The following is a 14,380-nucleotide window of genomic DNA, read 5'->3' as shown; positions in this document are numbered from 1 at the left end:
TTTACCATAATTAATATTTTTAATTAATTATGAAAGAGCCCATTTGTAAAGAAGATATTTCAAGGAACAGTACCCACTTACCCTGCCAGCTACTCTTTGCTAAAACCACCTTAACATTGGTCTTAACTCTACTTAAGAACACAGTTAACTCTATTAACAAAACCAAATACACTAACTTTATACCAACTTCTATTCTCTAGTAGGGGGAGTTAGAATGAGGTTCAAGTATATCTACTACTTGATAGTAACACATGGACATTTTATTATCATTAAGAAAGATAAGGACACAAAGGATGTGAAACACAAACTTTTCCAAGAAAGAATACTAAAGGAAGAAGGTGGTAGTTTATAGTAAAAAAACACTGGTATCCCCAAGTGACTCAACAGTGGAAGGGAAAAGCGGGAGCATGTGCCAAGGAATCCTGGAGTCGATTAGACCTGAGTAGGATGGAGGACAGTTCAGAGCATCAGCCTTCTCTAAGCACTTCTCAGTCTCCCCAAAAGAGCTCAATGTAGCCACTTCTACCACAAATATCCATTTATGAGGCAGCACTTTATCTCAGAAGCAGCAGAACTGAGAAATAAAACATGTTTAGGATGAAGTTAATTTAGCATGAGATAAATTAAGTCTACCTGCTTGGTATAATGGAAAGAATACTGGTTTGAGCAAAGAGATCTACATTGTAATCTGAGCTTTACTGTCATTCAAAGTCTACATAACCTTGATGTTGGTGGCTGTTGGTGGTTTAGTTAATAAGTCGTGTTCAACTCTTACAACTCCATGGACCACCATGCTCCTCTGTTTATGGGATTTACCAAACAAGAATACTGGAGTGAGTAGCCATGTCCTTCTCCAGGGGATCTTCCCGACCCAAGGATCAAACCCAGGTCTCCTCTGTTGCAGGCAGATTCCTTACCAACTGAGCCACCAGGGAAGCCCACATAACCTTGGAAAAGGCTCTAAATCTATTTGGTCTCAGTATTAAGACTGAGTTGATCATATAATTTATCATCCAAACAATGATAGTTTTGAAAGTAAAAGGAGGTATTATTAAAATTCTGCCAGAACAAGAGTTAAAGCTTAGAAGAGTCGTGGGCCTATTTAGCATCACATAAATAGTAAGTAGTAGCAAATTTACTCTCATGTGTGTGAAGCTCCCTGCTCCCTACACATTATCAAACATCCATGATTTAATCTGCATCCAACAATGTCTTATCCTATAAAAGCTTGGGCTTCACAGGTAGCACTAATGGTAAAGAACCCTCCTGCCAAAGCAGGAGATACAAGAGACATGGGTTCAATCCCTGGGTTGGGAATATCAAATGGAGGAGGGCATGGCAACCAACTCCAGTATTCTTGCCTGAAGGATCCGATGGGCAGAGGAGCCTGGTGCTACAGTCCACAGGGCTGCAAAGAGTAGGACATGACTGAAGTGACTGGGCACACACATAAAAGCTTAGGAAAAGTGAGGGGCTACTTTTGATGGTATTTTTACTGTCTTTCTCCACTGTTAGGAAAAGTCATTTAAGAATTAAGCTTTTGAGAACCACCTGAAATGGAGTAATGGGTGCAGAGACTATATGAAGAAGCACAGAGAAGCAGAGTCCAGATGTGGCTACAAGGAGAGAGGACAGGAAAAAGACACAGCAGTCAGAGTGTGCAGAAGAAATGGCAGAAGTAAATGTGCCTGGAAGTAAATTTGTAAGTAAACCCAGAGTACCTGGAACATGCCCTGTCACTCACCCAAAACTGTGAGACCAGTGACCCCAATATTCCTGCCACCTCTATCTGGAAGGTTGTTAACCAAACACTGGTAGGTGCCTGTATCTGACAGCTGAGTGTTGTTAATGAAGATGGAGACATTGGTGGCTGGCATGGTGCCTGTAAATCCTACCCGACCATGGAATCGGGGGGCACCATCAAACATCTGTCCACCTTGATAGAGAATGACCTGCAAAGGAAAGCAAAAGAAATCATTTGGCCAATGCATCTCCTTCTAGACACATAACAGGAACTATACAGTAAAGAGCAGACTATACCAAACATTGGAAAATTTTATTTCTAATCTTAGCGTTGTCACCAACTTTTTACTATAGCACCTATTTGTAGGTATCCAGGGGTTTTAAATTCCTACATACCAAACTGGAACAACACTGTATCTTTAGCTAACTCATCAGAATATATAAAGTGCATTTTATGATACCTTACTTTTGGTCCATAAATATTTTTACCAGCTCAAAAAATTAATTTCAAAATAAAAAGTTAAACTAGCACTGACATTCTCATGCTTACTAGGTCACAAAATGATAAGATCAAGTTATAGACTGGATATAAATGAATGTCAAAAAAGGGAAGAAGAGTTATAATCCATGACTGCTTTTCTTATGTCAATTTATTTATTAAAGCCAACTATTCTGGTGATTGCAGCCACGAAATTAAAAGATGCTTACTCCTTGGAAGGAAAGTCATGACCAACCTAGATAGCATATTAAAAAGCAGACACATTACTTTGCCAACAAAGGTCCGTCTGGTCAAGGCTATGGTTTTTCCAGTGGTCATGTATGGATGTGAGAGTTGGCCTGTGAGGAAAGCTGAGCGCCAAAAAATTGATGCTTTTGAACTATGGTGTTGGAGAAGACTTTTGAGAGTCCCTTGGACTGCAGGGAGATCCAACCAGTCCATCCTAAAGGAGATCAGTCCCAGGTGTTCATTGGAAGGACTGATGCTGAAGCTGAAACTCCAGTACTTTGGCCACCTGATGAAAAGAACTGACTCATTGGAAAAGACCCTGATGCTGGGAGGGATTGGGGGCAGGAGGAGAAGAGGACGACACAGGATGAGATGGCTGGATGGCATCACCGACTGGGCATGAGTTTGAGTAAACGCTGGGAGTTGGTGATGGACAGGGAGGCCTGGCGTGCTGCGATTCATGGGGTCACAAAGAGTTGGACACGACTGAGTGACTGAACTGAACTGAACTGAACTGAACTGAATTCATGAGAGAGGACTCAGAATGAAGTTGCAAAAAGCTCTTTAGGCTGACAGTGAGGTACCTGGTTTTATCCAGGCTCTACCTGTAAATATTTGGGTGTAGTCAAGTCTTTCCTTGCCTCTATCATTGACTCCTCAAATGATGAGGTTGAACAAAATGATCTCAGTCTAATTATAAAAGGCCCATGGACTAAAGAACTAGAAGAAGTTACTGTCAAACACATCTATTTAAATTTCTTATCAGAAAACTTGGCTTATCAAATATTTTTAGGCAGTAAAAATTCTACTGAAGCAGAAAAACTTCATAACAGAAATAAGTTAACTTTGGGAAGGAAAGGTATAGTCATGGTCACGAGTCACTAATTTTCTGAGCATTATTTTCTGTAATGGGTATCACATGTAATGGGGTCTTTTACCTATAACTGATATAGCTTATGAGGTAGTAGCTTCTATTTGAACATCTTGGAAGATGACTAGTGTGTCTGGCTTTATTTTAAAATACTTCTGCAATTAACCAAATAAATCAAGTACTATTAATACTATCTAAAGTTACTTCCTTAATACTATTATCACTACCTTTAAAAAGTACTTGCTCATCCACCTATGTCAGTGCCAGTCCCTTCCTGTCAAAATATACCTTTCTTTTACTGTCTCAGTATTTCCTATCAACAATGTCTTCTGATAAGATTCCAGATTCCTACATATTCCTCAGAAGGATCCTCTTGACATGTCTTAATTTTTTTTAAAGTCTTTCACAAAGAGGATAGCTTCTTTTGATAGTTGGCTAACAATGTAGGAATAGGACTTAAAACAGCACAGGCATACTGAAAGTATCACCTTATTCTAGAAATCAAATATGTATTCAAGACACTTTCCTACCCACCTCTTATAAAAAGATTAAAATCTCAGTGGCAGCACAGGATGGAACAGAAGTACCTGCTCAGGCTGGTTTGCATTGGAGAGAGGAATGACCATCCAAATGACATTGAGGTTAATGAGGGCGGCGCTGGTGGTGAAAGTACAGGGCAGGACTGCTGTCTGACCCCGGGCAACTTGAACACTCCCAGGGCTCTCAGAGACTTCCAGGGAAGCTGCAACACCTAGAGAAGAAGGAACAGGAGGTCATGTGATAGACCAAATCCCTTCAGAGAAAGCTTGTGTTTTATATTATCAGTAATGCAGACAGACTGCCATGACAGTACTTATTAAACATCTACTGACCATTCACTAAGTCAAAGTAATAAAAATTGGTCATCCCTTTACTTCTTAGAAACTATAAATAAAAATTTTGGAGGCTACTGATTTATTTTATAAGACACTATATTATATTTGCCAGATTCGAATACAAACTGGGAGAAATTAACTGAAAGCATTTGAGCAAAGTTTTAATGGTGATGAGGGATGAGACATAGACTGAAAATATTTTAAAGCATCATTGCACAACACTGTAAATTCACAAAATATGTCCAGGATCTATACCCTGAAAACTATAAAATTCAATGAAAGAAATTAAAAAAAGACTAAATAAAAGGACAGATATGCAACCCTCATGAGTTGGAAGATTCAGTATTGTTAGACACCAATCCTACCCTAACTGGTCTATAGATAGAGAGTAAAACCAATAAAAATTGAAGCAGACTTCCTGCGGATACTAATTATAAAACACATGAAAAGGCAAAGAACTAGAACAGCCAAAAGAATACCAAAAAAGAAGAACAAATTTGGAAAAGTTACACTATCTGATTTCAAAATTTGCTATAAATTGGCCATAGCAATCAAGACAGTGCAGTACTGGCATAAGAACAGATTCCCAGACAAATGGCACAGGATTGACAGTTCTGAAATAAACCCTGTATTTATGATCAAATGCTTTCAACAGAGGCAGAAGACAATTAAATGGGGAAAAATAGTCTTTTCAACAAATCATACTGGAACAGTTCAATATTAACATGCAAAAAGTTTAACTCAGACCTTACATCACCACATACACAAAAATCAATTCAAAAATATATCATAAACCTGAATGAAAGCATTAAAGCTATAAAACTTCTAGACATAAATATAGGAGAAAATTTTTGTGGCCTTGGGTTAGTCAAAGAGGTCTTAGATGTGTCACCAGGACCATAAATCGAAAAAGAAAACAATAATCTAGACTTCATTAAAATTTTTTAAAAGTTTGTACTTCAAAAGGCTTAATTAAGAAGATAAAAAATCAAAGTATAGACTGGGAAACATATCTGTAAACTACACCCCTGACAAAGGATTTGTCTATAGGATATAAAGAACTATTACAGCTCAACAGTAAGACAGCCTAATATTAAAATGGGCAAAAATCTGAGTAAGTATTTTAACAAAGGTAATTAGTAAACACATGGAAAGACGCTCACTAGGAAACGGCAAACTGAAACCATAATAAGGCTATCACACAGCCACTGGAAAGGCTATAATCCAGACAATATGAAGCACTGATGAGGGTATAGAGAAACTGGAATCCTCCTCATTTACTGCTACTGGGAATGTAAAATGGTACAATAAGTTCAGAAAATAGTTTCAGTTCCTTAAAAAAATTTAACATAGACATGGAGTAAACTTACCATACAACCCAGAAATTTCATTCCTAGGAATCTATGGAAGTAGATTGAAAATGAAAATATATGTCCATGCAAAGACTATGAACGCTTATAACAGCATTATTGATCTCATACTTGTGAATGGAAAAAATATAAATATCCATTAGCTGATGAATAAACAAAATGTGGTATAGCCATACAATGAAATAAATACTATAATAAATACTATAAATAAATATCCATACTATGCATAAATAAAAAGCAACAAGCTACTGATACATGTTACAACATGGATGAGCCTCTCAAAAAAATTTTGCTAAGTAAAAGGACCCCAGATTCAAAAGCCTCAGTTCAGTTCAGTTCAGTCGCTCAGTCGTGTCCAACTCTTTATACACACTGTACTATTCCACTAATACGAAAAGTTCAGAAAAGGCAAATCTATAGTGAGAAGAGGCAAATCAGTGGCTTGGCTGCAGGGACTAGAGAGAAAGGAAAAGAGACTGATGCAAATAGCTTCAACGGAACTTTCCAGGACAATGGAAAACTAAAACTGATTTATTCTGATAGCTGTGTAACCCTACAAGTCTACTAAAAATAACTTAATTTTATATGTTAAATGGGTGAGTTCTTTGTAGTATAAATTATACCCCAGTATCGTTATTAAAATTAAAAAAAAGAAAACAGTAACTTACCAGAGCTAACTCCTGGCAAGTCAAAATCAACTGTTATCTCTTCTGAAAAGAATGCCTGCCCCCGGGACTGTAGAACAGTATGGGACTAACAGGAGGTTAAGTGAGAGGAATCCAACAAAGAATTTATTCTATGAAAAATACATTATGTCCATGGCAGTATCTCAAACTGTTTTATTTTGAAGTGATATTATCTCAGTTCTCCCAAAAAAGTAACAAAATAACATACTTCTATGATTACAATAAGTATAAAAAATAAATGTTCATAGCACCTTTATTCTATAAAACTTCCTGTTCATTACATATAGTCTGATGAAACTCTGGGGAGTTAAATTTGCAGGATAAAATGTTTCATAAAATGAGCCATCTGTGGTAGAATATAAAGCACTTGATAACATCAGGAAAAGTTTTTAAGTTAAATAACTTTAGGGAAAGTCTCTCAATTTTAAAAAGGAAAATTGAAAGAACCTAAGAGGCAAACAGCAAAGGTCATTTGATCACAGAACAGGCAATGGCAGGAAAAAGCCACCTCCTGGGTAGAAATAGGTAAAGGGAGGGTATTTGTTCCAATGATTATTATAAATGTAGTGGAGATGTTTTCAAAAGTAAATGTGGGTGCTTCCCTGGCGGCTCAGCGGTAAAGAATTGGTTTGCCAATACAGAAGACACAAGTTCAATCCCTAGTCCAAGAAGATACCTCATGCCACAGAGCAACAAAGCTCATGCATCACAACTACTGAGCACGTGTTCTAGAGCCTGAGAGCTGTAACTACTCAGCCCACATGCCCTAAAGCCCATGCTCCATAAGAGAAACCACTGCCATGAGAAGTCCACACACCACAACTAGAGAGCAGCCTCCACTCACCACAACTAGAGAAAAGCCTGTGCAGCAATGAAGAACCAGCAAAGTCAAAAATAGATAAACAAATAAAATAAAATAAAATAAAATTTTTAAAGTAACTGTGGACAGCAAACTGGCACAAAACCTCCATCACTTCATTCTTCAGATATCACTCCAAAGAAGCAGCACAGGGGATGTGCCCCATCCCCTTTAACTGTACAGGATAACATACACCCTCAACCCTCAAATCACTAATTTCAAGCTGAAGTTACACAATCTTTGACACAAATGAGAAAAAGGAGGGGAGGCAGTGAAAGGTAAAGAATGAAAGACAGAGATGTAGGTGGGAAAACTACCAAAATATGGCAGGATTCCAGTAGAGGAAGAGGAGACTGGCAGGATCAGGGTTGGGGATGAGAGGCAGGAGCAGGACTGCTGGCAGAGGGCAGACTCTGGGGTGGCAGCAGCTGTGCAAGACTGACTTCATTTACCTCCCATCTTTTAATATTTTTTTTTTTTTTTACTGAAGTATAGTTGAATTATAATGCTGTATACTTCTCATTTTTACATAAGGTTAACAATGAAATCTCAGGCATTGAGATAACTACAGAAGAAATATTCTATATAAGCTGCTTTCAAAACTCGTAAAAGCATAGATTTGAAGCTGGATAAGGCCTAGTTTGAAATCTGACTCTTTCATCTGCTTTGCTGTGGGGCCTCAAATAAGTCAGTTATTCTCTGATTACATCGCTTATTTGTAAAATAAGGCTAATACTTTCATCATCAGAAGAATGTAATGAAGGCGGTATCTGATGCTGATGGCTGATGATGACTGCTCCCTCAGTCACTACTTTAGCTGACAACACACATAGCAAGTCCACATTGCTGTTAATCAGTCACTAATTTGTGTCCAACTCTTTTTGACCCCATGGACTGCAGCACGCCAGGCTCCCAGGTCCTTTACTATCTCCCAGAGTTTGTTCAAACCCATATCCATTGAATCAGTGATGTCATCCAACCATCTCATCTTCTGTCGCCCCCTTCTCCTCCTGCCCTCAATCGTTTTCAGTATCAGGTTCTTCTATAATGAGTTAGCTCTTTGCATCAGGTGGCCAAAGTACTGGAGCTTCAACTTCAGCATCAGTCCTTCCAATGACTATTCAATTAAGCACTAAAGTGAAGAAGAACTGAAGAGCCTCTTGATGAAAGTTAAAGGGGAGAGTGGAAAAGTTGGCTTAAAGCTCAACATTCAGAAAACTAACATCATGGCATCCGGTCCCATCACTTCATGGCAAAGAGATGGGGAAACAGTGGGAACAGTGACTGACTTTATTTTGGGGGGCTCCAAATTCACTGCAGATGGTGATTGCAGCCATGAAATTAAAAGATACTTGCTCCTTGGAAGGAAAGTTATGACCAACTTGGACAGCATATTAAAAAGCAGAGATATTACTTTGTCAACAAAGGTCCATCTAGTCAAGGCTATGGTTTTTCCAGTAGTCATGTATGGATTTGAGAGTTGGACTATAAACAAAGCTGAGCACCAAAGAACTGATGCTTTTGAACTGTGGTGTTGGAGAAGACTCTTGAGAGTCCCTTGGACTGCAAGGAGATCCAACCAGTCCATCCTAAAGGAGATCAGTCCTGGGTGTTCACTGGAAGGACTGATGTTGAAGCTGAAACTCCAATACTTTGGCCACCTGATGCGAAGAGCTGACTCATTTGAAAAGACCCTGATGCTGGGAAAGATTGAGGACAGGAGGAGAAGGGGACGACAGAGGATGAAATGGGTGATGGCATCACTGACTCAATGGACATGAGTTTGGGTAAACTCTGGGAGTTGGTGATGGACAGGGAGGCCTGGTGCACTGCGGTTCATGGGATCGCAAACAGTCAGACACGACTGAGCGACTGAACTGGAACTGGATATATAAACATACACATGTGCATACACATACACACACTCTCTCTCTCATTTAATACTATAAAGTATTTTATGGCTTCCCAGGTAGCTCAACTGGTAAACAATCCTCCTGCAACGTGGGAGACCTGGGTTTGATCCCTGGATTGGGAAGATCCCCTGGAGATCTTATATATTTTATAGCTTATATATAAGATATTGAGGCCCAGAGAGAATAACAACCAGTTCTAGGTCACATAGTTCAGGGTCACATCAGTTCAGTTCAGTTCAGTCGCTCAGTCGTGTCCGACTCTTTGCGACCCCATGAATCACAGCACGCCAGGCCTCCCTGTCCATCACCAACTCCCGGAGTTTACTCAAACTCAAGTTCATCGAGTTGGTGATGCCATCCAGCCATCTCATCCTCTGTTGTCCCCTTCTCCTCCTGCCCCCAATCCCTCCCAGCATCAGGGTCTTTTCCAATGAGTCAACTCTTCGCATGAGGTGGCCAAAGTATTGGAGTTTCAGTTTTAGCATCAGTCCTTCCAGTGAACACCCAGGGTCACACAGAAAGTAGTAAACTTTGGATTCAAATCCAGACACTTTATCTACAGAGAATGTATACTTAACTACCATACTTAATTAATTAACCACCACATAGCACATAGAGATCAGTCCATAAATGTTTATTATTATTATCACTACTCTATTACAGAATCACAAAACTTTAAATTAGTACGGATTTTTGCATAAAGTCATCAGATGAAAACTCCCTCATCTGCTTCCAAACCTACAAGTCAGCTTCGATCTGCCTAGTCCTCTTTTTCCTCTCTCCTCTTAGAGAAGTTCATCTAAGGCGAACCCCGCCCCCTCATCTGAGCATAATTTATATTCCATCCTCCTGGCCCTCTCAGTAACCTTATCATAGACTGTCCCCTCTCATGTAATCTCAACCTCCCCCTTCTACACTTAAGACTTTCTGACAGCATTTAAACATACTCAAGTATTTCCACTTAGTGCAAAACTCCTCCCTCCCTCCAGCCCATAGTTTCCTCCAGGAGCTGCCCTCTCTCTGATACCTCACCACTGATCTGTTTGAAAGAGCGGCCTATACCCACTCTCTCCAGACTCTTCTACCATTCAGTCTTTAATCCACTCTGGCCACCATGACTTCTTAACAACAGTTCTCCCTAGGTTTCCCAGAGATCTCCTGATGGCTCCAAAACTCTTGAATTCATTCTTGGACCCTCAGGAGCATCTAACAGTAATGACTATTGCCCTCTCCTTGAAACACAGTTTTCCTGTAGCTTCGGTGATACAATTTATTTCTGGTTTTCTTTCCATATCTGAATACTTCTCGTATCTCCAAGTAGCTATCTCAAAGGTACCTCAAGTCAACTTGTCCAAGATCAAATTCTTGATCTTCACCTCTATGCCTGCATCCCCTATATACCTATCTGCTCCTTTCTAGAGTTCCCTGTGCTAGCAAAGGGCTCAACTAGCAATTAAGTTGGACAAGTCAGAAATTTATAAATCTTCATTGATTATTTCTATTCTCTTACCATCACCCAAACCCAATCCATGATCAAATCTGATCCATTTTACCAATTAAATTTCTCTTGACTTCTTCAGTCAGAGCCTTTGCTCTGTCTTCTGCTTTTCCTCTGATTTGCTCTGTTCCACACCCAATGCTTTACTTAATAACCTCCTACTCATTCTTCCTATCAACTCAAGTGTTATCTTCTAACAGAAAAGCCTTTCCTAACCCCTCAGGGAAAGATCAGGGTCTTGTAAAGCAGTGTTCTTTCATTTTGAACATATTCAACTTGTAATCATACTTTGATCAGTGTAATTACTTAAGATAATTTCATTAGAATACTGTGAGGTACAAGAATAACTCCAATACAGTAAGCCCACCATAAAAACTCAACAAGTCAATTTGCACATGAAAATACTATGGTCCAAAGAGATAGTCTTGCCAAAGGTCTTAAAACTAGGACCTATTTCTTCTGACTTTTGATGGAGTATATTTTCTACCATTTCAAACTCTTCCCTAGACCATATCTCCAAAGCAAATGATATTATCACTTGTAGTATGATTAAGGTGATGGGGCACTTCTTTACCAAGAAGACCAAAACTGAACAATTAAAAACTCAATTTATTTGTAAACATTAATGTATCTTCTCTGCTGTCAGCCTCACATACAGAACTTAACATAAACAATCTGTTATGTTTCTGAGCTATCAGAATTCTCTATGAACAGAATTTGGCAAGTCATCCAACACCATAAAATGTCAGATATAAGATACAAGATATCAAAACAAATTTTAAGACTGACTGTACTGAAGGATTTGCACAAAGATGGCTGAAATCTGACAATGTAACTTTTAGGACTACATAGAGAATAAATTGCTGAGGTGTGAATGTCAGTAAAGAGACTTTGTGGAGAGGTGTGGTGTGCACACAGTCCCATTTCACTCCTACCCAGCAAAAGGGCCTACTTTCCCTGAATCTGTCACAGCAAAGGACATCTGAGTGGATGAGAAGTGAACACACGTAAAAGCTGGTGCAGGGTTGCCTTAGATTCTGTATGAAAGGGCTATCTAATGAGACTACTCACAGAAGGAACCTGGAGGCTGACCTCTGGACTACTGGGTGGATCACTAGCATTCTGAGAACTACGCATATATATCTGTATATAAATTGAGATTTTCTTGCTTTATTTTTAAACTCAGAGTGATCAGAAAAAAATGTGTAACCTGCTTAAATTTTCATCTAGAAAAAGTGGATCTTGAATAAATTTAAACAGACTCTTGGACAACAAAAAGTTGCTTTGTGATTGTGTCTCAAGATTCCTATTTAACATATTGAATAAAAATGAGTATTTCTTCAAAAGAGTAAAGAAGGAAGGAAATGAGTGTGTTTCAAGATTTAAATAATTAATTTTTTTCTATTTTGTTATTTTTTTAATGAAATACTTTCTTTTAGAGTGTACTTCCATGTTTGAAACTCTAGGCAAGAATTTAAACTTTAATGTTAAATAACTGAATTAAAAATTCATTTAAAATATCTTACAATTTGCAATGTTTACATGTAAAATGCATAATTTAAGAGTTGAATTGGCAGCATTTTGCAGACTTGAATCTTTTCTTAGTACTTTTGCCCAAGAAAAATTAAGTCAACTCATGAATTCTGAATGACTCTTAGCAATTAAACAAGAAAGACATAAAGCACATGGCCCTGTTTCCTCCCAAGAGTTGAAACCACAAATAACAGTTGTCTACACACTTTCTTTAAACCTCTATTTCCCAAGATTTAAAACAGAAAGATTCACTTTTTTTTTTTTTCAGACTAAGAGGTACATGTTAGAGGCAAAAAAAAGCTGGCAGCAAAGAATCCTTAGAAATCTGAAGAAGGATCATCCACACTACACAGCCAAGAGAACAAAGGAATTTGACAGTGATGGGCTGGACTCAAAGGACACAAGGCCTCCCCTACAACTCCATGAGAGCCAGAACACTCAAAGTTCAGAAGCGGCATTGGCACAGCATTCCAACTGAGATGTTGAAATAGTGTTTGCCAATGTCTACAGAGCATGTTTTCATATTTCAGGATGAGCCCAACTCCCAGAACACTGCTCTGGGAATATGGTTAGCAAAGCATCAAAGGATCTTATGGTACTTGGGGAGACCTATGCTGTCCTTTCACCCAAAATGTTAGTATCAGCTGTCACATAATGTGTATTGGCTTATATGATTCCCACATGATTTAAGTGTTATATCATGGATATAAAAGTTATAAAATTCACTTAGGTTTTTCAAATTCAGTTTTTTAGTTCCATCAAACTGAAATAAATTTCAAAAAAATGAAAATTTTATGCTATACTCATTTCCCAGAAGAAATTATGGAATAACACAAGTCTCTAACATTGTAGGGATTTTTAAAGAAATCATTTTCTCTTCATATTTCAAGCAATTTTTAATCAGATGAAATAATCTATCTTTACAACTATTATTATTATATAATGTTAAAGTGAAAGTCTAACTCGCTCAGTCGTGTCCAATTCTTTGCAACCCTATACACTGTAATCCACCAGGTTCCTCTGTCCACGGAATTCTCCAGGCAAGAATACTGGAGTGGGTTGCCATTTCCTACTCCAGGGGATCTTCCTGACCCAAGGCTTGAACCCAGGTCTCCTGCATTGTAAGGAGATTCTTTACATCTGAGCCACCGGATGTTCATTACATAATATTAACTGCAATCTTAACTAGAAAACAATGTGTTAACTGACATTAAATTAGGTGTTGGCCATTAACACAGCACTAAACTAAATGAAGAGTAAATATTTGGTTAATTTGATCAATGTAGATGGCTCTATTATGCACAGGTCATCAACATTAATCAATTTATAGGACCACTGCCAAGTCTCTACTTCATTTTATGCCATATTAAACAATATGCATACTTGATTGTTGGCATACCAAGGCAGGCTACCATAAAAGTACACAGCTTCATCTTCTGACTGTATACATGTCCCATGGTATTACAGTGTTATAATTCCATGATATTACGGCGTCTCTTTAAAGGTCACAGCAGTGCCTTCTCACTGACTTCCCCTTAACAACAACAAGCATTCCTCAAGAAACATGCCAAGGGCAAACAGCATGCCAGGGGACCCAAACAGTGAAACTATTTCCTTAGAGCAGGCCCGGAGATGAGACAGAGGTCCAGAGGGAGGCCAAGGCCTTGTACTGAATCAATGCTCATACTCTACATTAATTAGCATGCCCCTCTGTGACTTTGCAAGCAATCAAAAGTATACACACATGCCTATTTGGCCCCTTCATGACATGGCATAACTATTACATGGGTGACTTCTACTCAGCGATAATTCCTAGAACGTGATGTGACCTTACAGGAATCTTCTACAGCGAGTCTCCCACTACAATCACCCTCTTCTGATTTTACACCTGGCTTAGGGCACAGATGTCCTACTCCATTTAGGAATTCCCTTACAAGACTGACTACAGACTAGCAAGGTTACATATGATTTACACAGATATTCTGTTCGGCTTATATTATATGACCCACTCAGCATTTTTAAGTACTTTCAATTACAACTAAATAATATAAAACTCTAGACTACCAACTTATCTTTAAAAACTGTAGGTGTTAGTAATATTGGGCCTCTATTTCTGATGGCAATTGATTAGTCCTGCCTTTTCAGACAAATTATGAGTTCTCCCCATTGCCATAGTCCCCACCACTCCCTGCTGTTTACAATATGGTCCACTTTACTCAGTCAGGATACCCGCCTATCTGCTATGAATATCTGGGTTTGCAAATCCTTTTGTAAAACTGAGTAATGTGATTACAATGGTATGTAT

The 14,380-nt window shown here is 38.6% G+C and overlaps 1 protein-coding gene across 2 annotated transcripts in view; it reads right to left on the bottom strand.

The window, feature by feature from the left end:
- IGSF11 (immunoglobulin superfamily member 11) overlaps positions 1 to 14,380 on the bottom strand; it is a 130,307-nt gene that overhangs the window by 13,637 nt on the left and 102,290 nt on the right. For both annotated transcript variants that reach the window (XM_061167947.1, XM_061167948.1), the window contains exons 2-3: positions 3,929 to 4,092; positions 1,745 to 1,952 (exon numbers count right to left, since the gene is read on the bottom strand). In XM_061167947.1, coding sequence (XP_061023930.1) covers positions 1,745 to 1,952; positions 3,929 to 4,092 — 372 coding nt within the window. The remainder of the gene's footprint in view (positions 1 to 1,744; positions 1,953 to 3,928; positions 4,093 to 14,380) is intronic.

Source organism: Dama dama, chromosome 19 (genome assembly GCF_033118175.1).
Source record: "Dama dama isolate Ldn47 chromosome 19, ASM3311817v1, whole genome shotgun sequence".
Classification (NCBI taxonomy): Eukaryota; Metazoa; Chordata; class Mammalia; order Artiodactyla; family Cervidae; genus Dama; species Dama dama.
This window is presented reverse-complemented; position numbering and strand designations above follow the sequence as displayed.